This window comes from Cryptomeria japonica, chromosome 11 (genome assembly GCF_030272615.1).
Source record: "Cryptomeria japonica chromosome 11, Sugi_1.0, whole genome shotgun sequence".
Lineage (NCBI taxonomy): Eukaryota > Viridiplantae > Streptophyta > Pinopsida > Cupressales > Cupressaceae > Cryptomeria > Cryptomeria japonica.
In genome coordinates this window covers 725,833,660-725,857,089 of record NC_081415.1, presented here as the reverse complement: position 1 = coordinate 725,857,089, position 23,430 = coordinate 725,833,660, and the positions used below count along the sequence as shown (strand labels likewise).

Below are 23,430 nucleotides of genomic sequence, written 5' to 3'. Positions count from 1 at the left end.
AGTAATGAGAAGCATGCTAATTTGCCAAATCAATCAAGGCAGTATGCCATGGGAACCTCTAGCCTCAGACATTTTTTTCATAAGAACTCTTGAACCAGCAGATATCTGATGCATCTTCAGTCTACCTAATGATGGTGATAAAGTCATTCAGAGCAGGTTTACTACTAATCAAAAAGGGGATTAGTTAAAACAAATTGGAATGGTAATTTTGAAGATGTTAAAAATAAAGGAAAAGGTATCAAGACAAAATAATATGAAAATTTGTTGAAGTTGTGCTACCTAGATTCTAGAATTCCATGCACAAATGGAGACCTTCTCCTTCAAGTTTGGTAGTCAGTTAAGACATTTTAGGATAATTGTATTTATTTCCAAAGTTACCAATTATTTTCAGCTTCAAGCTTCTCTTAGTAGATAAACTTTAAGATTCATAAATACTTCTAAAAGCCTCTCATTTATTATAGACGTGCATGCATAGATCTCTTAATCTTGCACGTGTATGGCTTCCTTTCTGTGTTTGCATCATGAATGAATAATGCCTTATTCCTTTATTGTAACATCACTCTGATTTAGGTGTGAAAAGAGAACTAAATTTTAGTTGATGTACTTTCTATACAAGACATATGCTTATCATTGCAGACGAGTTGCCTTAAACAATGAGTCACATGACCCTGAGAATCAGAACTATTTTAGGGTCTAGAAGAACAGCATTTTATTCTGTTACAATATTTGTAATGACAATTAGTAGCCTATATTAAAACTGCATTAGCTAAATGGTCAGAAACTACTCCACTTCATATTCCAATCTAAGGATTACACTTACTCTCTACATCAAAATTCAACTTCAGCCAGTGTGGTCTGAGTGCTTGCCATAATTGCCGAGTTAGGAGATATGCTGAAATTAACAAACAGTATGAGTTTGAATTTGAGTCCAACAATGGACCACGTGTTAAATATGAGTTCTCAATTTTTTACCTGGTCAAATACTTGTATGCCCCTTCATCCTGAATTTCTCTATTTACTTCTTGCAAAAAATAAAATTCGAATTAAAAATGAGTGACTGAATGCAAATAAAACTTCTATAATGGAAAAATACAACCATGGACTGCATCTGATCTTTTAGTAAATCATTGTAATGTCCCCTTTTGGGAAGACCCTAGATTTTGCCCTAGAATCACAAATTTAATTGAAATAAGGAATGGAATATAGTTATCAACATAAAACCCAGTTTAGATCCTGCAATCATGTTAGATAATATTTGAAATATAATTCATAAGACCCATTATTTCTATTTAGGGTTAGGGATCCTAATCAACAATTACAGGCACTTACATAACAATAATTGCCTTATTCTATTTAGATAAATCATACAATAACTATCCTTGGTTCCAATGGAGACTGATCTTGAACAAGCTCCAAAGACAAAGATGAAGTGACAACATTGGTGCCATGGCTATCATCAAATAGAAAAGATAAGCCCTCAAATGTGTCTCCCAAATCTAAAATATGAGACTCCACGAACAATGAATCAATGTTTGCCAAATAGGAATCCCAACTAGGAAGACAATGAGAATCTTGCGGATCAGGTATGATGGAAGTCTGCAGTGAAGCTGGATCAACTACCTTTGACGAAGAATCAGGAACCTTTGAAGCATCTGCAACCTCATTTGACGTCTCAAAATCCTCCAAATGATCACAAACATGGGTTATCTTCTTCAAAGAATGAGGAGGCACATCAGAATCAAAAAGAGGATCATTGAGAGATGGCACAATAATATGATTTCCATATAACTTCCAAATGTGAATCCAAAGAGCTTGAGGACACTCAAAGTGAATAAGTGACTCCAGAATATCATCATTTACATTTTCAAAAATAATTCTAAAAACTCGAGACCTATAGCCTTTCCAAATGCTATTCTCACAAGGTGTGCCAGGAATAGGAACATTATTATACAAATAGGGCAATAAATGACTCTCACTAAGATGAGTGAGTATGAAATCACTCCATTGCCTATAGTTCCCCTTCTCGAAAGAAAAACCCATTACAATGATTCTACAAAAATGCAAATATAGTGCCACCAAATGGAAAATGTAAAAACCTCCCAAATGCAATAAATTGATGAAATAAAAATTATCAGAACTTGCAGAGCATTCAGATTGATCTCTATTGAATTATAAGACACATTTATACAATGAAATATGATGAACCCCGTGAACTACAGGTTCAACAAAATAACAAATAATATCCTAAATATGCTATCCAGCAATAACAAACCTAAAACAAATAATAACAAGAATAAACAAATTGTCTACGTGGAGAGATTATGGAATATCCAACATTCCCCCCTTACATCATTTCTTCAAAGTGCTAATAAGGGAATCCTGAAATGTGTCAAACTTCACACGTGCAAGAGGCTTGGTGAAGATATCGGCATGTTGTTCCTATGTGGAGCAGAATTGGAGCTGAATGTTGTTTTGTTGAACATGATCTCGAATGAAGTGACAATCAACTTCAATATGCTTGGTTCGTTCATGAAACACTGGATTACGAACAAGCTTGAGAACACTTTGATTGTCACAATAGAGAACTGTAGGTTGATTTTGAGGTATCCCCAATCCTTCCAATATGCTACGCAGCCAAACTGCTTCACAAACTGCTGCACGATATTTTTCTTTTGTTGAAGAACGAACAACTGTAGCTTGCTTCTTACTTCCCCAAGACTTTGGTCCTAAATCAAGGAAGAAAACAAATCCAGATGTGGATTTCCTATCATCAACTGAACTTGCATAGTTTGCGTCTGTGTACCCTTTCAAGAAGAATTGATCACTCCTTTTATATTCTAGACCATGATCTTGTTGGCAAAATGGTAAGTGCTCCCCTCGAGATTCATGACAAGGGACTAACCACCTCCCGTGCGATCCATGTCTCTACAGTTTGTATCGAGCATTGATAGATTGGTCTTTTGATGCAACAACAAATTGGGCCAACAAATGGTATCAGAGCATTGGGTCACGGGTTTGAATCCCTCGGGTAATGCTGAGGGGGATTTTGTTGGCAAAATGGTCAGCGCTCCCCTTGGGATTCATGACAAGGGACTAACCGCCTCCCGTGCGATCCATATCTCTACAGTTTGTATTGGGCGTTGATAGATCGGTCTTCTGATGCAACGACAAACTGGGCTAACAAATGGGGGGGGATTGTTGCAAGGTGTGCGCCCTTGGTCTCCTTGTGTTGTGCAGCGTAGTGCTCGGTTTGTGACATGGCTTAACTGCCTCGTGGATTCTATAAGTCTAGTGGTTGTATCGGGCATTAACAAGTCGATCTGTTGGTGCAACGGCAACCACACTTGTAACAAGTGGTATCAGAGCTTGGTCACAGGTTCAAACCCCTCACTTGCACTAGGGGGGATTGTTGCAAGCTGTGCGCCCTTGGTCTCCTTGTGCTGTGCAGCACAACGCTCGGGTTTGTGACATGGCTTAACCGCCTCCCGTGGATTCTATAAGTCTAGTGGTTGTATCGGGCATTAACAGTTCGATTTTTTGGTGCAACGACAACCGCACTTGTAATAGATCCATTGTACCATGTATATATCTTAAGACCCTTTTTGTTGCATTCCAATGGGACATTTTTTGTACTTGCATGAATCTTGAGAGATAATTAATAGCAAAACTAATGTCTGGTCTAGTATAAGTCAGGTAAATCAAACCTCCTATCATTTGTCAATAGAGAGTTGCATTCACCGGAGTAGATGAATAAAAAATATACAACTGCAAACCTGATTCCATAGGTGTAGACATGGGTTTGGAATCTGTCATTCTGAATTTCTCAAGCAGCGACTTGGCATATTTTCTCTATGACACAAAGATATGGTGATGTATTTGCCATACCTCTAGGCCAAGACAATAGTGCAATAGCCCGAGATCTGTCATATCAAAGGCCTTCTTGAGATCATTTTTGGTTGCTTCAACCATTTCTCTTGAGCTACCTGTGATAACCAAGTCATCAACTTATACATTAATGATTACAATATCCCCCCCTTGATCCTTGAGGTAGAATTTGGATCATATGGATGCCTAGTGAACCCATGTTTTAAGCAAATGCTCATCAATTTTGATATACCAAGCTCTAGGGGCCTGTTTGAGACCATATAGGGACTTTATTTGTTTGCACACTTTTTCTTCTTTACCAGGTGCAACATATCCCTCTGGTTGGGTCATATAGACCTCTTCCTTAAGGTCTCCATTAAGAAAGGCACTTTTTACATCCATTTGGTATAATTTCCAACCAAACTGGGCAGCTAAAGCAAAAATCATTCTGATGCTTTTTATCTTTGCAGTGGGAGTGAAGGTTTCCTCATAGTCTATACCATCTTTCTGGGCATAGCCCTTAGCTACAATTCTAGCCTTATATTTATCTATACTACCATCTTCTTTATACTTTGTTTTGAATATCTATTTACAACCAATTGCTGTCTTCCTAGGTGGTAGATCAACAAGCTCCCAAGTGTTGTTCTTCATCAGAGATTGGTACTCTGCCTCCATAGCCTGTTTCCAAGACTTCGATTATAGTGCTTCTTGAACATTAGATGGCTGAAGTTTTCAACAACTGAAGTCATTAGTGCAAAGTTTACCTCATTGCGAGCCATGTTGCGAGTCCTTGGACCTAAAGTTGAAGTGTCTGGAACTCCATCTAGCTTTGCATCTCGAATGGTACTAGTATACCATTTTGGCAATGGTTTTGTGACATTGGTGGGTGGTGATTGACTATCAACATTCCCATCATTTTTACCATCCATATTGAATATAGGAGCACTATCTTCAGTAGGTGAAGATGTAGGAGGAGAACTTACATCATTCTTCTCATCAAAGATTACATCCCTACTAATATATATCTTCTTTGTATTAGGATCCATAAGGCGATACACCTTAGACTCCCTACTATAGCCAAGAAGTATACATTTCATGGATTTTTCATCAAGCTTCTTTCTCTTCTATTTAGGAATGTGCATATAGACAATGCATCCAAAAACACGAAGATGTGAGATAGAAGGCTTCACCCCTGTCCATGCTTCTTCTGGAGTGATGCCATCAAGGGCTTTGGTTGGAGCACGATTCAAAAGATAAACTGCAGTGTGTACAACTTCAGCCCAATATGCACGCTCTAGTTGTGAATCTTTCAACATACCGTGGACCATCTCCACGATGATGCGATTTCTCCGTTTTGCAACACCATTTTGCTGGGGTGTGTATGTTGCAGTCAGTTGACGTCGAATATCGTTTTCCTTCAGATATGTGGAGAATTCGGTGTTGGTGTATTCCCCCCCTCAATCTGAGCAGAGGGCACGAATACAGTGATTCGTATCTTTCTCCACTTGAGTACGAAACTCTTTGAAATAGGAAAGAGCTTCATCTTTATGCTGCAAACAAAATACCCACATTTTCCTTGTATGATCATCAACAAAAAGCTGAAAGTACTTTTATCGATTGTGACTAGGTGGCATGGGACCGCACGGATCGGTATGCACCAGCTGCAAAGGTTGGCTTGCATGATGCTCACTAGGATAGAAGGGTGCTCTGTGTTGTTTTCCAACAATACAACTAGAACAAATTGCATTGGATTTTTCAAGGGATGGAAGCCCTTTGACCATGTTATTTTTACAAAGTTTGAGCAAGTAAGTAGTGCTCAAGTGACTTAAATCTACGATGCCAAAGCATTGAAAGATCGTTTTCCTTTGTCACTAAGGCCTGATGATTTGCTATTTTATCAACCCTAAACATTCTACCAACCTCAGTAGCACTAGCAACAATCTTTTCATTTTTAGACTTATCTTTGACAAGACACATCTTTTTATCATTGAATCAAATTCAATCCTAAAGTTATGATCAATAAATTGAGTAACAAAGAGAAGATTTATGGTAAGTCCTGGCACATACAAAACATTAGTAATCCTGCACATATGTATGCCAAACTGTAAAGAGACGTCACCAATACCTTTGATTTCATGGGTGGTATCATCTCCAAGAGTTACTGTACCATGATGAGGTCTCAATGTCAGAAACCACTCTTTTTGTCTAGTCATGTGCTTTGTAGCACCTGAGTCCACATACTAGATGGAGGTAGATTGTGAACCATCTTGTGAAGTGTGGGCTGACAGCACGTATTCCTCGTCTGGAGAATCATTTACTTCAACAACATTGCTTTGTTTCTTTTGTGTGTTCTTCTGCTCCCATTGTGGTTTGCCGCTTTGAAAGGGCTTCTTTGGATGTGTTTTGTTGGAAGATCCTTTTGTAATATCCCCACAATTTTTTTCCAATTTTTTTCCACAATTACATTCAACACAACACTTGTTATGGTTAGGAAATGAAAACCAAATGCTGCTGAAATTGTAACCCTTCCACTTTTTGATCACCAAGTGCCCAATATGGGAAGGTGAGAGCATACGGTGTTGAGGGGATCATTACCCTCAAATAACTGGAAATATTAGAATGTTTGGGTGGCAAGCCAACCCCTTCCGCTTATACAGCGAGTGACAGAAATATTGAAAATCACTTAGCGGTAAACTAGTGAAGGACAAGCCAAGAAACGGAAATAGCAATCACTCAACCGCTTATCCAACGGGAGGACTAGAAATGAAATTACAAATCAACTCTACCGCTTATTCAACGGGAGGATTGGAAATAATAAACTATCACTCAACCACTTATTTAGCAGGAGGACAGGAGTACAAAATAGAGTAGAGATAGGCGGCAGGGCCAGCCTATTCCGCTTATGCAATGGGGAAATACAAGTAAATTGCAGCAAAGGGATTGATCAGTACTACTGAAACAATCTTACAATAATGAATCTTGCAACTACTATCAGAACAAGAGAATTATCAACTCTAATAGAAGGAAAGTTCTACTAGAGATTACAATGGATAACACTGAAATTACAACCCAAATACACACTTAAACAAATCTGAAATGAAACTATCAGCAACACAAAAAACGAACCAGCAACAATGAAATGCACACAACTCACTCAAAACTCCACCAAACAGCTCCAAACCGACGCCAAATGAATGCTAGAGGATAGGCGATCAGACCCCCAGCTCAACAACCCCATCAAATCACCATTGAAAATGCTGCACGCTGCCCTAGGGTTGGCTGGAAATGTACGGCCAGCAGGGAAGTTCGATCAGCAAGAGAAAAACGCACACCAAACCACTTGACACGAGCCTTCAAATGATGAATCATCCAACAGAGAGGCTTCCAATGAGCTATTACCTAGAACAAACAATCACTTGAGTAGGAAAATATGACTGAAAATCACCTACAACCACTCCAAAAACCAGCAAATTGAAAACACACCCCACACACCAAAACTGAAAATCTCTCAATCTCTTTGATTAACACAATCTATCTCTCTAGATGAAAGATAGTCACAAATAATCAGCTAGGCACTGTCTTTCAAGTACGAAACTGATGGTTGCTAGGTAGCTCTCAACTTTGAAGCTCAACTCTGGCACCAATTCGGCAGCACTTCATTACAAATATTCATGGATACCAAAAACAAGAGCCCCACACTCTTATTTATAGATTTTGTGTCTCCAAATGAATGCCAAATCCAAATGCACATTCACTTCACATTATTTTGAAATTACATTTCATTTCTCCTTTCTCCAAGTCAACCTTCTCATAGAAGCAAATATACTTTATAAGAATGACAATAAAATCATAATGTGGCATCCAAGGTAGATAAGTGAAATATATAATAAAATTAACTTATTTCTCCATAAGGCGTCCATCTTGCCTTATTAATATTTCACTTTATAAAATATTTTTCCTCAACAATAAATTGCCCAAGGAATAATAATATTTTATTTGGCAACAAATGCATTATTCACTCAAGTGGACGCCAACTTTAGCCAATGCTAAAATAACACTAAGTATAAACCTTTTTAATGAAAATTTTCTCCAAAGGCGTGCAACCATAAGTTATAAAATTAAATTGCATTTTGGCTTAACCATTAAAATATACCTTCTTCAATTACTGACAACTGCCAAAGTTGAGCTGAGGCCAAAGTACTGAACTGCATTGCTAAAAATAGCCATCTGAGCTGGAACACAAGAACTTGCCAAAAATAAAATTGAATCTCTGGATCATCATGCCAAGCTGGACTGCCATAAATAGCCTGTGCTGCATTGGCTCAACCCAAAACCCTAAAAATAGTAAGTGTCTCCAAACTCCATTAGGGCACAAACCAGGAAGCAACTGTCACTTACTAAAAATAGCACTTACTATAAGAGCATGCTGCTAAAAATAGTAAGTGTGTCCAAATGCAATTTAACCACATATTGAGTAGCCGCCACAACTTACTAAAAATAGTAAGTCCGGAAAAGTCTTCAGATTCGTTTGAATGTCACACCATCGCGAGGCTCTTTGAAACCCCAAAAAACCTAGAAAAGTAAGTTGTCCTCACCTCTACTTACTAAAAATAGCAAGTTCGAAAAAGTCCTCAAATTCAGTTGCATGTCACACCATTGCGAAGCTCTCTAAAAACCTAGAAAGAATCCACAATCTAAATTGTAGAATTCCAACTTGTCAATCGTCAAACGACTCCTGCAAACCTCCACAAAAGTTGGAAACCCTAATTTTTGCTTCTGATTGACCAACGGGTCTCAAAATTGGCCAACAGTCCCCAAAACAAGTTAGAGCAGAAAAGGGGACATTACACCTTTGTTGAAGGAGTTGTACCAACGATTCTTCACATCATGTCCAACTCTATCACTGATTGGACATTTCTTCTGAGTTCTGGATGAATTACCAAATTTGGAAGGTTTACTGAACTGCTGCATAGGCTTCTTGCCTTTATGATGTGATGTCATAGCATGATCCTCCTCACTATAATCATGGTTGATAGACTCTTCTTTCTGAAGACGATTCAGTAGCTTCTCAAAGGTGGGTGTCGTTTCTGTGACATTCAAAGTTGTCACAAACACCTTGTATCTGGATGGTAGGGCCTGTAGAACAATAGGTACCAAGTGAGCATCATCAACTGTTTCTCCCAATCCTTGTAGCAAGGCTCTCAACTCAGCAATCCTTTTGAGAAAGGATTCTAACCGTTCTCCATTCTTCATTTTCAGGTTGTGTAGTTGACTCTGCAAATTTAGGATCCGATTCTAATTCTTTGCCTCATACACCGTCTTTAGCTTGTCCCATGCATCTTTGGTTGTGGATGAATCGCAGATGAAGGATTGAACATCATCAAACACATTGAACAAAATGATCAATTTTGCCTTTCTGTCGGCTTGATTAAATTTCTTCTTCTCATCAACATCTGTTTTATGTCGTGTTGTGGCACCACTCACCACATCCCAAACTTCCTCAAACTCAAGCTGAGTTTTGAGTTTGGTCTTCCAAGCGGAATAACTATTTCCATGTAGAAGTTGAGAATCTGGAAGAAGGAATTTTGGAGAATTGCCAGCCATTGTGTTTTTTTTTGGGTATTATTTTTCCTCACTCAGGTTAAAACCATGCCAGAAAAAAAATGCCTTAAGGAATAGCACATTTAGACATTATTTTAGACAAAAGATTCATCTCCCCTTAAATTTTTGTTGGAAAAGTTTTTTTTTTTCTCTTTTCTCTCAAATTATCATGAAAAAGAGAAAGTCATGGTTTAACATTATTCACTCTAAAAATGAATTTCAATTCCTACTTCTCACATCTCCCTAATAATCGTAATCAAATATGGTGCTCTAAAAATAAAATAAATCTGGGAATGACGAGAAAGATGAAACAAGATCCAACCTCCTATACTAGAACCAGCTCAGGCGCAAAACTATGGTTGTAGCTCCAAATGACGGTGTCATTATCAAAATTGTGACTAATGATGATGGCATATAGATTGTGATCTCCCACATGCTGCTCCACATTGCAGATCACGACGCATACAGTTGGTCTCGGCCCTTTTCTCCATTTGAAATGCCTGAATCTGCAAATAAAATCAAACATAACCCACCACCAATGCACAAGGATGATGAACGTTGAATGCCTCGAGGTGCTGTAATAGCTTACATGAGAGGGATACTCCAAATGCCAAAATGAACTGCTTTGGAGTTTTATGTGAATGTCATCAATTACAAGCAAGCCAATGCGAGGTTGGCTATATCAGACACGGCAACAATAATTCTGATAACCACGAACTTCTTTCTTTGCGATCTCCAATACAAAAGGAAAAATTTATCTCAGGATGAGAGAGTCTCATTGGCTACTAGTATGTGATGGCGGTGAACTATGTTGGCCACAAAATTGGCTATGAAAGGTTTACAGGCTTCCTCTGCAAATGCTCTAGACCCTATTTTGCCATCTCACCATCACCATAGTTCGCACTACCATATTTCACAGAAGCGGTGGATCGAAGAAGATATAGTTACTAGTTGATGTGAATTTCAATACACCCTTGTCTAGGCCATGAATTGGAAGGTGTTGATCCAAAAGGACAATGCAACAACTGCCTCTAAAATGAAGCGTCAAAAGAACCATGGACAGAACAATATGCTACAAACCAGAAACCTCCAACCATGATATGCTACAAATTGCCAATAACAGCCGAGCCAATCACATGAATACAAAATCCTTTCTTTAGAGGTGAATTATCAGAAATTCCTTAGCTCTGATACCATATCAGAACTTGCAGAGCATTCAGATTGATCTCTATTGAATTATAAGACACATATTTATACAATGAAATATGATGAACCCCATGAACTACAGGTTCAACAAAATAACAAATAATATCCTAAATATGCTATCCAGCAATAACAAGAATAAACAAACTGTCTACGTGGAGAGATGATGGAATATCCAATACCTGAAAATTTCTACCAAAAAATTAGGAGTCGATGATCAATATATTTGGCAATTACACTCATCAATAAGTAACTCCATGACAAGCAACAATCAAATCCTCGAGCATATCCACCATGAGCGAACTAAGTCACCACACCACAAGTGCATACAAGAGAGAGCACACAATCCACATGAGCATAAACTCACAATACAAGGAAAGTTCAATGGGATATTGAAGGCCTTTGGAAGCCTTCAACACCACCAATATGGGACTAAAATGTTTCCAAATGCTCCCAACTATTACACAAACATGGGTCCACTTCCAAATAGGAAATCCGGTGATCAGATAAACACATGTAGCTCTGAAAATGTGAATGCCTTAGAAGAGTGATCGTAGGCCCAAATAAGGAACACCGATCTCAAAGCCTTTGATCAAAATACGATGCACAAAGCAAGTCGTGCAAGGTCAGTCACGATACTGACCACAATTAACTAAGATCTGCAAAATGAAAGCCAAGCCAATTAAGGCTGATTGGAGGAGAGGCGATGTTGTTGACACACCAGCCAACAAACGCTTGGGAACAGGCTGATCTAGAGTAGGCCATGGCTGAGAAGATGCGCTGCTGATATGAAATGCGTCCCAAAGCATAGAAAATGCTGCCTTCCAGCTTCAAAAATGAATACTCCTGATCAATATGATATGTACCTTTCTCTAGTTGGTATTACAGTGTTGTTGCACAAGATCTCTAACTTCACTTGATCCATCTAATGCCAAATTTTCAAATCCTTTTCCATAGATTCCAGACTTTGCTTAAAAGCTTCAGCAGTCTAGTTTAGCTTCATATTTGCTATTCTCACATTGATCAACACCTGTAGAGCTTTCTTTACCACTTGAGTACTTCAATCTGCCAGTTGATCTGCCCAAGAATCAATAGTTTTTGCCTTTTGCGCAGCTCTTTCAACTTGTTTGATGGATTCTTTGGAAGTGAAAAAAGTCAAGGGATCGATCTTTTCCAAAGATTTAGTGATCTTTTGGATCACCGAAATGAGTTGTGCATTCTCCTTCTTGAGTTTATCCTTCTTTGCTAAGAGCTCGTCATAACTCTGAACCAATGAGGCTACAAAGTCTTGAGCATCATGCGTCACTCCAGCATGCGTCTGTTTTCCTAGCTCCACTCTTGTGAACCTATAGTCAGATAGCTGCATTTCCCCTTGTGGCTTATTAGTAAGAGGTTTTACCACCTCTACATATTTCATCTTGTTGCTATCCACAACCATTTGCGAAACTGTTTTGGCTTTCTTGGTAGCCTTTGGCTTAGATTTTCTAAGCTGCTGAAAATCAAACACATCAAGAGAAATTTCCTACTTCTTCCTCTTAGGAGTGATTGAGCTCAACCATGGTAGTAAATCTAACGAGCTTACCTCAGTAATGTTGTGACGTTTTCACACAATGCCCCATTGCAAATGGGGACCCCCTACTTTTTAGGCCCTCCTGGTCTTTTGGTTTGCGTTTTTGGGGTCTTTTCACAGCAGTCTTGTCAGTCTCTCTTCTTTGCAAGTGTTTTGGGGTCATATTGGTCAAATCTGCTTTTTGTTTGAGCGAATTCAACTAAGTCTAGGACTCGTTTTGTGAATTTTAGGGTTTTTGCCTTCTATCCTAGATTTTAGGGGTTTCTGTTAGGGTTTTGGAAAAATTGAACATACAACTGGAATTAGGACCCTTCAAGGAACCTCCCAGTAAAATTTGAGCCAAAACGGAGCAACTTTCTATTTTTAGAAAGTTCCTATTTTTTAGGGATTTTACTGAGTCCCGGATTGGTCTAATTTTGCCAAAAATTAAACTTACTATTTTTAGTAAGTTCTATTTTTAGTAAGTTTCTATTTTTAGTAAGTGCTTTTCTGACCTATTTTGCCCAAACCTTAACATTTTAAAACACTTACTATTTGGAAAAATCTATTTTTGGCAGGTTCTTCATAGGAAAACATTGAAAGTTGAATATCTTTGAAGACTGAACATTCCTGAAGACCATTTCTAAATCCGGAAGAGTCAGAAGGCAGACAATTTGGGTCAAAAAATGGTTAAGTTTGGAACTCCTATTCCAAAAGAGGAAAGCATGCAAAATCATCCAAGTCCAAAAATTCACATCAATCCACCAATGTCATCCTGATCCGAAAATGGCCTGAAATTTGATTAAGTCTGGAAATTTGGAAGATCTTCCAAAATCTAGAATTTGCATTATGATTCCTATGGACCTGAAACCACTCTCAAACATCCTGACAATATATATGAAATATAACTTAAAGTATAAGTGGTATCTTCAACACATATTGAAGATACCACTTATACTTAAATGTTATATTTCATATATATATATCTTGACGAAGAGCCTGAAATAGTGCAAAAATCCACCTCTCCATGGACATGGCCAAAATGCGCCCAGGTATGGGCTAGGGCACTGAATTCATGAAGTCATTCACACGTGCAAAAATCCACCGCTCCATGGACATGGCCAAAATGCGCCCAGGTATGGGCTAGGGTGCTGAATTCATGAAGTTATTCACAAGTGCAAAAATCCACCTCTCCATGGACATGGCCAAAATGCGCCCAAGTCAGGGCTGGGGCACTAAAACCTAGAATGAATTCACAAGTGGAATTTTCCACCTCTCCAAAATGCACCCAGGTCAGGGCTGAGGTGCCAAAACTAGAAATGCATTCACAAAGGGAAAATTCATGAATCCTTGGTGTAGTGAAAAAATTTCACTCAAGCAAAATTTTTTTTGAAATTTTGCCTAAGGCACAGAATCCAAGGAGTCAAGGAGGAATAAAAGCATAATTCCCCTCGGGCAAATTTTCAGTTATGCTATTTTTAGACATCAAATCCTGACCAAATATGGAAATTTTTATAGATTCAGAATCGGGGTGAAATTCTTCATCCAATGGACCTGGCTCCTAAATTCTAGGAGGATCCCTAAAAAATAGGGATGTTGAAAAAGAGACATGGACAATTCACAAAGTAATGGAAATTCCTTCATTCAGGACATAATTCCAGGAAAGGTGAAAAATTGACTAAGTGTTGGAAATTCCTTTCTTCATGACAGAGTTCTTGAAAAACGTGAAAATTTGGCTAAGTGTTGGAAATTCCTTCATGACGGAATTCTTGGAAATGTGAAAATTTGGTTAAGTGTTGGAAATTCCTTCCTTCAGGACAGAATTCTAGGAAAGATGAAAATTTGGCTAAGTATTGGAAATTCCTTCCTTCGGGACAAAATTCCAAGCAAGGAAGAAATACACCCAAGGATGAATTGAACATAAAATTTCTAAGGCAAGGAAGGAATCAGGGATGAACTGAACAAGAAATTTCCCCTCTAGGAAAAATTTTGAAAAATCCATTCTCGGGCATCAAATCACATCCAAATTTCAAAAGTTTTACAGATTTGGATTCGTAGGAGAATTTTCTCTCTCCTGGACCGTGGAACCCTAATTTGGAAATTTTCCTAAAAAATAGGAAATGTGCCGAATTGATGAAAAACCTTCTTCAAGCAAGGAAAGTTGAGGAGACTTCAAGAAAATTCTTCTTGAATCGAATTTTCCCTCCAACAATTCCAGATGTGCAAGAGCAGATATACGACGGCAGAGTCCATTTGCATGGCAAGGATCTATTGAACACATGGCAGTATGGTGGCACATTCATTGTCGGAATATTTAACCAAATGGCACCCTGGTCATTGCATGTTGAATTTATGGCAGATTCCTTTTGCATGCAGCTGCTGCATGTGGAAATGATGGAGCATTTATGACATAATGGGGTGATTTTTGCATGGATGAATATTCAACGCATGTTGGGCGAATTTTAAGGAGGTGGTGCATTTAATGTGCAATGGATGCTATTTTGGGTACTTTTGAATTAATTGTATATGGGCATGATGGGTTATTAATCGGAGATTCCCACCTTGTTGCATCATGTGTGGAGAATCTTTTAGGGAAAACCCTAATTAGGGTTTGCATGTAATCATGGCCTGAGGCCTATATAAGGGGGTGACCCTCTCATTTGTAAAAGAGGAGGGAGCTTTGTATGAAATTGTTGCGATAAGGTTTTTTGAGAAAATAATAGTGAAACATTGTGTTTTCTGATGGTGTCCACTTGAATTATTTTTTCAAAGCTTGCATGGTTTCACCTTCCTCACTTAGAGTAGAAGTAGTGTAGTGCTTTGATTTCAATGGAGAATGTAATGGTGTTTTGATGAAGTTCCATGGTTCATACTTTTTGCATCTTGCTGATTGTAAGTTGCAGTGTAAAGTTAGCCTAAACCCCCTAAATTTGTGCTAAGTTCGATTGTGGATGGTCGTTTGGATTGCGCCGTTTTTGGGTATTCAAATGTACTTTCTCGATCTGAAAATCCACTAGCATCTCCAGAAGATTGTATCCATTCTTGCGGAGTTGTAGTTGATCTTGGCAAAGCAGAGCTTGGTTTATTTGGAATTTGTCCACCAAAGCACTATTCATTGTTATCACTGCTCTTAGGAGTAGATTTAGATCCTTCTGAACCCTTTCCCTTTTACTTTCAGTTCATTTTAGTCCATTCAAAGCAATAGCATCGCAAAATTGTTATATCCGATGATGGAGTTCCAGCCACAACAAAGAAGTGAATGAATGATGCAAACGTAAGGCCCCTTGGATTACCAACAAACACATCAGCCAACTGAGTCACGTCCACGCATTGAAGGAACCTTGGAGTCGATTGTTTGAACTTCTTGCAATCTTAGCATACAATCGCACTTTGATCAAGAGAGAGTGAAGTGACCGTTGGGCAACTTTATTCTGTGTTAGACGTGGTCATAAAAAACACATCAACAGGTAACAACAACTATAGTTTGGGTAGAAACAGGCTCAGTCTGTACTGCGGTTGTTATTCTAGGGGAGGTCTCGGTTTGAACAGCAACAAGTGTTTGCTCGGATGTCATATCATGACAGGCTTCAAACATGAACCTATCGAAGTTCATAGCAGAGGTGTCAATCTCAAGTGACATACTTGATAAGATGACATATGAAGGATCTGCATCAAAAACATTCTCCAAGTTGTCATGTGTGGTATCCAAAGATAATTTTCTGATTGATGATGAAACAACGGTGCAAGTGGATACACTTGGTGCGATAGGAACAACATGAACCTTAGGAAAGGAATCAACATCTGTGTCTATTGGAGACATAGGGACATCCAAAGACATTTGGGGAAGGGTAGCATGAGGAGAGTCTGTGCTTGAAGTAGTGGGTGATTCTGGAGCATTCTCCTCTTTTTGCTCATCCTCAAGATCAATAACCAGGATTTGCACTTGAGGCTTCTCTTTTCCTTTCAACGATACCTCTTCTGAAGGAAGAACCAAAGCTCTGCTGACTCTAAGCTTGATTCTAGTACCAGAAGAAGAGGCACCCTCTTTGGTCTTGGCTCTTACTTCTAATTTACGCCCAACAGGTCCTGTTGAATCATCCTCTGCTCCAACCTTAATCTTTATGGTTTTAATATCATTGCTCTTCAACCAAGCGTTGGTATTAGCAAGGATAGATTGAAATCTATCAAAGATCGAGGTGCATGCTTTCTGCGACCATTGTACAAATGGAAGAGGAGCCTCTATAACCCTTTGCTTTGTATACTTTGGATCGAGTATTTTTTCGTCATCTACCATACCTTCTGGAATCTTAGTCAGATTCAAATCTACAATTTGTTCCAAGGTGAGCCTGCTATAGTCCATCTTCCTAATATTTTCCTCTGTACGAAGATTGACCTAGATATCCTCGATACGATGAACATAAGTGAAGGCCCTTTTGGTTTTATATTTCAAACCTCGGTAGTCAAAATCCTTCCTAGCCTTGAACTTCTTTAGCTTAATTTCCCGAAGCTTTGTCTCCATTGCCTTGGCTGTTGTTGAAGTTGTCAAGGAGTATCTGCCAATTTGCAATGGATTGTGTGAAGATATATTGACACCTAACTTATGTTGAGCTAACTGGGATGTATGAACTACCATCAGCTGTCTCCCAAATTCCATCAAGATGATCCTGTCAGTGGGATATCTTGGAAGCATATATGGATGACCTTCAAAACAGCTAACTCTCATATAAGTGAAAGTTGGGAACTAGAGGAACAGGCATCCGTATTCATTTACTTTTTTCCAAGCTGCCTTAGACACTATTTTGTTTTTAAGTTTCTTATCAAACAGACACATGAAATGACCAAAGAAAGCATCCTGCACTCTCCTATAATGAACCCTGCTAGGTTTCAAGGTGAGTTGATCATAGTATTTCCACACTGGTATAAGCGACTTGTCACCCTTGGTAGAAAGACCTGGAAATTGTCTTAGTGACGCTGCTATGTATAGTAAGTAGGAATTCATGTAAAAAGTGAGTGGTTGAAACTTGTGAGAGTTGCTCACACAGATTATCATTGATCACTTCATCCCAAAAACTATGCAACTGAGCCTTCCTCGTAACCATGATGTATTAATACATCCGGACCTCAAACACATTAGATTGCTCCAGCCCCATTATCCTGCTTAGGAGTGTGATCATGTCACTGATTTCTTCATTGAAATTAGAACGGTACAACTTGGGCCATCGAGACAAGAAGGTTCTGTGTGTCTTAAGCTACTTGGAATTAATGTGCCTTATGCAATCTCCCTTTTTCTGATTATATGATCAAGAACACTCTTCATGGTGATGTACATTTGAGTAGCAGGAACCTTAAAGATTTTGTCAATGGTTTCTGCATCCAATCTGATGACAACATTGCCACCATCATCCTTAATCGTCATGGAATCCTTATCAAAATGAGCAGCGCAAGCAAGGACAATCTCTGGTTCCACGTCAGCCACTGGGAAAGTGGAAACCAAGTGAATATGGCTGTTCAAAAAAAACTGCATGCCATGATCTATTGATTTTTTTGTTCTCTCAAAGAACTTGAACATATCAACATGCCCAATCTCTATATCTTTGATTTCATCAACAAAAGAACTCACTTGAGAAGGAGAAATCTCATTCTAGTACTTGTCATATTTGTACTTCATCCTCTTGTTTGAAGGGGATGTTGGTTCCTCTGTCATTCAGCAGGAATCTATAATGCTGTGATGAAAACCCCAAAGAGTTTACATCATCACAAGCTATTGGAGAAGCCATGATACCTTCTTCAAATAAAAGAGTATGTAGAACAATGCCCAAAACTTGACCTATCATGATATTTTATTATGAGGAAGGGAAAAAATGAGTGAACTAGCTTGCATGGCATGTTATGAACAAGAAACATATGGAGACAAAGGCAAATTCAGATCTTGGGAGGTGGAAAGCAAGTGCAAGCGAACTTGGAATGCGAAAGGAATAAAGATATTTGCACTTGCAATCGGGCCTTGAAGACCTGAATGCAAGTGAGAATGATGGCTAAGGAGGGCATAAGCTTGTAATCAAGGTTCAAAGACCCGATTGCAAGTGAAACATATTTAACATTCTTGTAATAGCAATTGCAATCGGGTTTCCAAGACCCGATTGCAAGTGAGAAAACTCGAATAGAAAACAAAAAGAGACATGCTTGCAATCGGGGTTTTGAAACCCAATTGCAACTAATCAAGCAAAGGTCATGTAGCGAGACTTGCAATCAAGGTTCCAAGACCTGATTGCAAGTAAACATAACTTGCAAGAGATATTAACACCTTCCTAAAATCCCGATTGCAAGTGAACAAAAACGAAGTCGGGTTCTAAAAACCCCAACACATGCATTTTAAAAATTTAGAAGGAAAAAACAATGGATGGAAGAAACACAGGACAGAACACGAAAAGGAACAAACACGAACTTGCAACAAACCAAAAACGAAGGAAAGATACAAAACCAATCAGCATTGAGTTCAAACATACTTGGAAATGAATTTCCAAAATGTCGAAAAAGTTGTCTAAATCTCAAACGCGACTCCAAATGATGAAAGGGGCTAAATAGGGTTTGGGGATAGCATCCTTGGTGTGTTCCTTGTTGTGGTATAGGCTGGGGTTGAGCGGTAGAGCTTTGGCCACCAAGCCCAAATTAAGGCCTTTTACACCACATAGATCTTCATGGTGCATGCAATTTTTATTATTTATCACTATATTTTCTGCACTTGTTCTTCCTCTTGCTATTACCCTCCCTCTTGTAGTCTTGCTCCTTGCTTCCAAGCTTTGAGGCGTATTTATAGTTTTTTGGACTAATTGGGGTTTGGGTCGGACCCATAAAATTTTAGGGTTAGGGATGGGAGCATCATTATCAAGGAAAACGTCTTTTTTTTTCAAATTGCTTTTTGGAGTTGTTTGATGCAAGGGACAGCTAATAGTCTTGGAGACAGCATGATAGATGCTTGGGAGTTTCCCCCAAGTCTTAGGGGCATCTAGAAGTCTCTCTAATGTCACCAACATGAGGAGATGTATTAGAGACATCACATCTTTGAGGGAGGCATCTTGGAGACATTTCTTGATGGTGGTGGGACGTTGGTGGGATGTTTTCCAGCAGTCCTCACGTCTTGGAGACATCCCCATGGAACATTGATAAACTATCTCGCAAATGTGTTCATTTATAGATAAGTTAGTGCCATCTAACATTGTGTTAAACATACAAAGCCAAACATGCACTAAGGCTTAATTTTTTTCTTCTAAGATTCAGAGATAAACAATACAGCCATTTCTTGTCAATATCTTACAAAATAAATTTGTAATAGGTTTTTATGGACATGGATACAGATACGAATATGGATATAGTATCAGATATAGATACGGCCATTTTTTAAGACCTCCAATATCAATGACTGGATACGACATTCATAAAAAACACATACAGATATATTTAACACAATTTTCTAAGTTATTAGAGGAGATTTTCAATTCTTCATTACTTCAAAAGCAATACAGCCACATAATTGCTACATAAACAATTATAAGTTGATTTAACAATTTACAATATGCAAAATAGTAGAGTTGCATTAGAAGATAACGCAAAAAAATGGTTTGCTGAAATAGAAAAACATTTTGTTTGTCTTTCTCATTTGGTGTTGGTTTTGTTTATACCATTTTTTTTAAAAAAATTGCATGAATGAATTTTTTAAAAATAAAATTTAAGATCTATGTCAAATTTTGAAAAAATCAAATCACATAGTATATGGCATGGTTGGAAATCAAGGTTTTGTGGACATGTGGGTGCAATATCCGACCTGTATGCAGGCTGTATCAGATACATATCCGTTTCTGATATGGGGATACACACGCCCAAGGAGGGTCACAGGAGTTTCGGGCTTCTATAAGAATGGAAGGTCAAAATTGCTTAATATCAAAGACTTTGCCTTTTATAATGAAAGGATTGTAGCAATGCTGTGAAAGTGGAGAAACAAAAGCAGTTTCCAAATTATGTAGAGATTCTACTAACATGGCTTTAAAAAAGTGTAGGAAATGGTAAAACAGCATATTATTTATGCATTTATTTTTTTAAAATATCATAAATAATCAAGAAAAATTGCAAATGAATCAAAAGTTTGTAATGTTTTTACTAAACATTTAATCTGAATATAGAAGATGATACAAGTGCACGGACAAAAAAATTAATCTTTTTACATTGGGCATTACAATCAAAACATGATTGCATTAACAAACAAGGAGAATAAGTCTAGTAAATTTGATAAAAAGGATTAGTAAATGTCAAGATCATCCAGCTAAATATTATCATTCACCTAGTAGGAAACCAGGTAATACATCTTATGACCTAGGTTCATTTTTTCTGTTGTTTTCTTTGTTAGCGGTATTCAGATACGTGAGATTATGTCTGACTGAATTCTAAAATCTTTAATTGCTAATTTTGTTTCTATCATTTTTCCTATTTCTAATTTTGTGCAAGACTCACCCCACAGGGAGCAAGTGAACTGAAATTTTCTGGAAAACAATAAATATTCCTATTTTGGAAATTGTTAGGGTGTAATAGCATTTCAACTATGTTTCATGCCTTTTAGTAAAACAGAAAGACGGATTTGTGCCAAAACCGGGGGAAGCACCTTGGGTACTGCTGAGATAAGATTCTATTAAGAACTCTTCTATTATTTAAGCTAGCATACAATTCGTGATGTTTTTGTAGCTCCCTACTGATGATGAATTAAGCCTAAATTAAAAGCACCTGAAACATTTCATGCTTACCAGGGTTGCTGGTGCATATAACAAACTAAAAAGCATTTGTATTATCATTGAGATCTGCATTTGTCTAAACTTTATACATAATGTTTCAGATTTCTCAGCTGTGACCTTTACATCTTATATTCTAAAGCTCCATTATTTTTATTTACTGTTCGTTTGATTGATTTTAAAATGTGAGACATGAATATAGGTCTACTTTGCATTTCTGCACGATTGCATAAATTTTGCATCTTTCCTTGAGTTCGCATGCTTTCCTGAACAAATGTCATTTTGCAATGCTATAATGTCATCTTCTTGGCATTATTAAGCAATTTAGTGATAATGCTTTGCACCATGGGCATATGTTAAACGATCTTAATTAATGTTTTCACTTATGATGCTTGATGTTTCTGCTTCGAAGGCTTATGCTATTGCTGTTTGAAACGTACAGGTACTGCTTTAATATACCAGAAAACCTACCAATGGCTGTAGCAGCTCCTCTGTTGTGTGCTGGTATTACTGTTTATAGCCCCATGATTCGCCATCATATGAACCAAGCGGGCAAATCTCTTGGAGTGATTGGGCTTGGTGGGCTAGGCCATATGGCAGTAAAATTTGGAAAGGCTTTTGGGTTAAATGTAACAATTTTGAGTACATCTGTATCAAAGAAGGATGAAGCATTGAAGACTCTTGGAGCAGATAAATTTGTTGTGTCATCTGACAAAGAGCAGATGGAGGTTAAGTGTTCAAATCTCCAAATACATTTTAGATTGTAAAGGAAGTCTCTATAGCAAATGACTTGAAATTAGATTAGAGTGTTTATTTTTATTTAATGTGTTTGTTGCAGGCTTCATCCAAGTCTCTAGATTTCATTATTGACACTGCTTCAGGGGACCACCCTATTGATCTTTACATGCCACTTTTGAAGACAGCAGGAGTGTTTGCCATTGTTGGTTTCCCTTCTGAAATCAAAGTTAATCCTGCAAATCTTATAGTGGGTAAGTTCGTATAAATAAATTTCAATAACAATTACTAAAAGCACAGTATGTTCTCCAAACAGTAATTCATATTTACTGTATAAAATTTCTGTCCTATCAGTTTGCACAAAACGAGACATCATATTTTCACAGTCCAGAAGCACAATGTTGCAATTTGTTCAAAGATCTAATTTTCTTTCTTCCACATAATATGAGTGCATGTTTGACGAATTATATGATATTGGTTTTGAAAGAGTCATTTTTTTTCAATTGTGGAGTCATTGTAATGTGTGTTAATGTGCCAGAAACCCTAGGAGGAAGTCACCGGGTACCTCTGTCTTTGCCATATATTCAGTACTGTTTCTAGAATTTAACTTGTAACACAATAAAGAAATCAAGTACTGCAATGTCCATAAGAACAAATCTTTATACATAAATGTGTTTGCCCATATGTTTAAATGCATGTTTTGTAGTTAACATGGTAGCTATGTGCTTTGCATCAATTATCGAAAATGTGAGATTGGAATATGGAAAATGTAATATTGAAAATTGCAGATTATGCTTGACTTGGCTAATATAGTCTTAGCAGAAAGATTAGAAATCATGCTTGTGCAATCCCAAACTTTCATACATGTGCATCACTGATATTTGGCTTCTCCATGGTGCATGGTACATGCAGGCATGAAATCAATTGCTGGTAGTGTAACAGGAGGCACCAAAGACATTCAAGAAATGATTGATTTTTGTGCTAGAGAAGGGATATATCCACAGATTGAAGTCATTCCAATCCAATATGTGAACGAAGCTTTAGAACGCATGATTAAGAAAGACGTGAAATACCGCTTTGTAATTGATATTGAGAATTCTTTAGGCTCAGATTAAGCATGCAGGAATCAATAATGATTGAATATGAGAATGGAGAGTGGCGAAAAAGTCTTAATGCCACATAGTGTAGAATGATGATACGGATCAAACACTTTTCTTATCTAGACAATAAATGATTCACATAAACTAGAATTATATGGGAAATAATATTCATATTTCTCAGGTATTTGACTTTTAATTAATCTTTCACATGTTTTCCTCTAAAGGAAATAATTGCTCTTTAAAGCTGAGCTATTTTATCACATTTATTTTATTCTTTTTCCTTCTGTAGTCCCATATTTTTGACATCCATTTCTATTTCTACATGGCCAAACGGCCACGAGATGACTGATGCCCTTCATCCCCGTATTTCTTACCATAGGCATGACTAAAGTTGGTTGGTATGCTCCTGACTATATACAGAACTTGAACCTTCCTCAGACACTGAAGAGCAACCTTAATTACTATCTGTATATTCTTGCGTGTGCTGTCGTTTCAAGAAGAAATTGATTAGCGAACCAATCTTTTGTTAAACTGTCATCATTCTCCTTAAAAAATTAGATTGTTGACGCATTTGCGAACTACTATTTTAATGCATTTTGAG

The 23,430-nt window shown here is 37.8% G+C and overlaps 1 protein-coding gene across 2 annotated transcripts in view; it reads left to right on the top strand.

Annotated features, from left to right (window-relative positions):
- The window catches only part of LOC131061239 (probable cinnamyl alcohol dehydrogenase 1), a 57,408-nt gene extending 34,395 nt beyond the window's left edge, over positions 1–23,013 (top strand). For both annotated transcript variants that reach the window (XM_057994783.2, XM_057994784.2), the window contains exons 5-7: positions 21,437–21,722; positions 21,833–21,983; positions 22,642–23,013. In XM_057994783.2, the coding sequence (XP_057850766.1) occupies positions 21,437–21,722; positions 21,833–21,983; positions 22,642–22,844 (640 nt within the window). In that variant the 3' untranslated portion in view covers positions 22,845–23,013. The remainder of the gene's footprint in view (positions 1–21,436; positions 21,723–21,832; positions 21,984–22,641) is intronic.
- Positions 23,014–23,430: the final 417 nt, after the last annotated feature.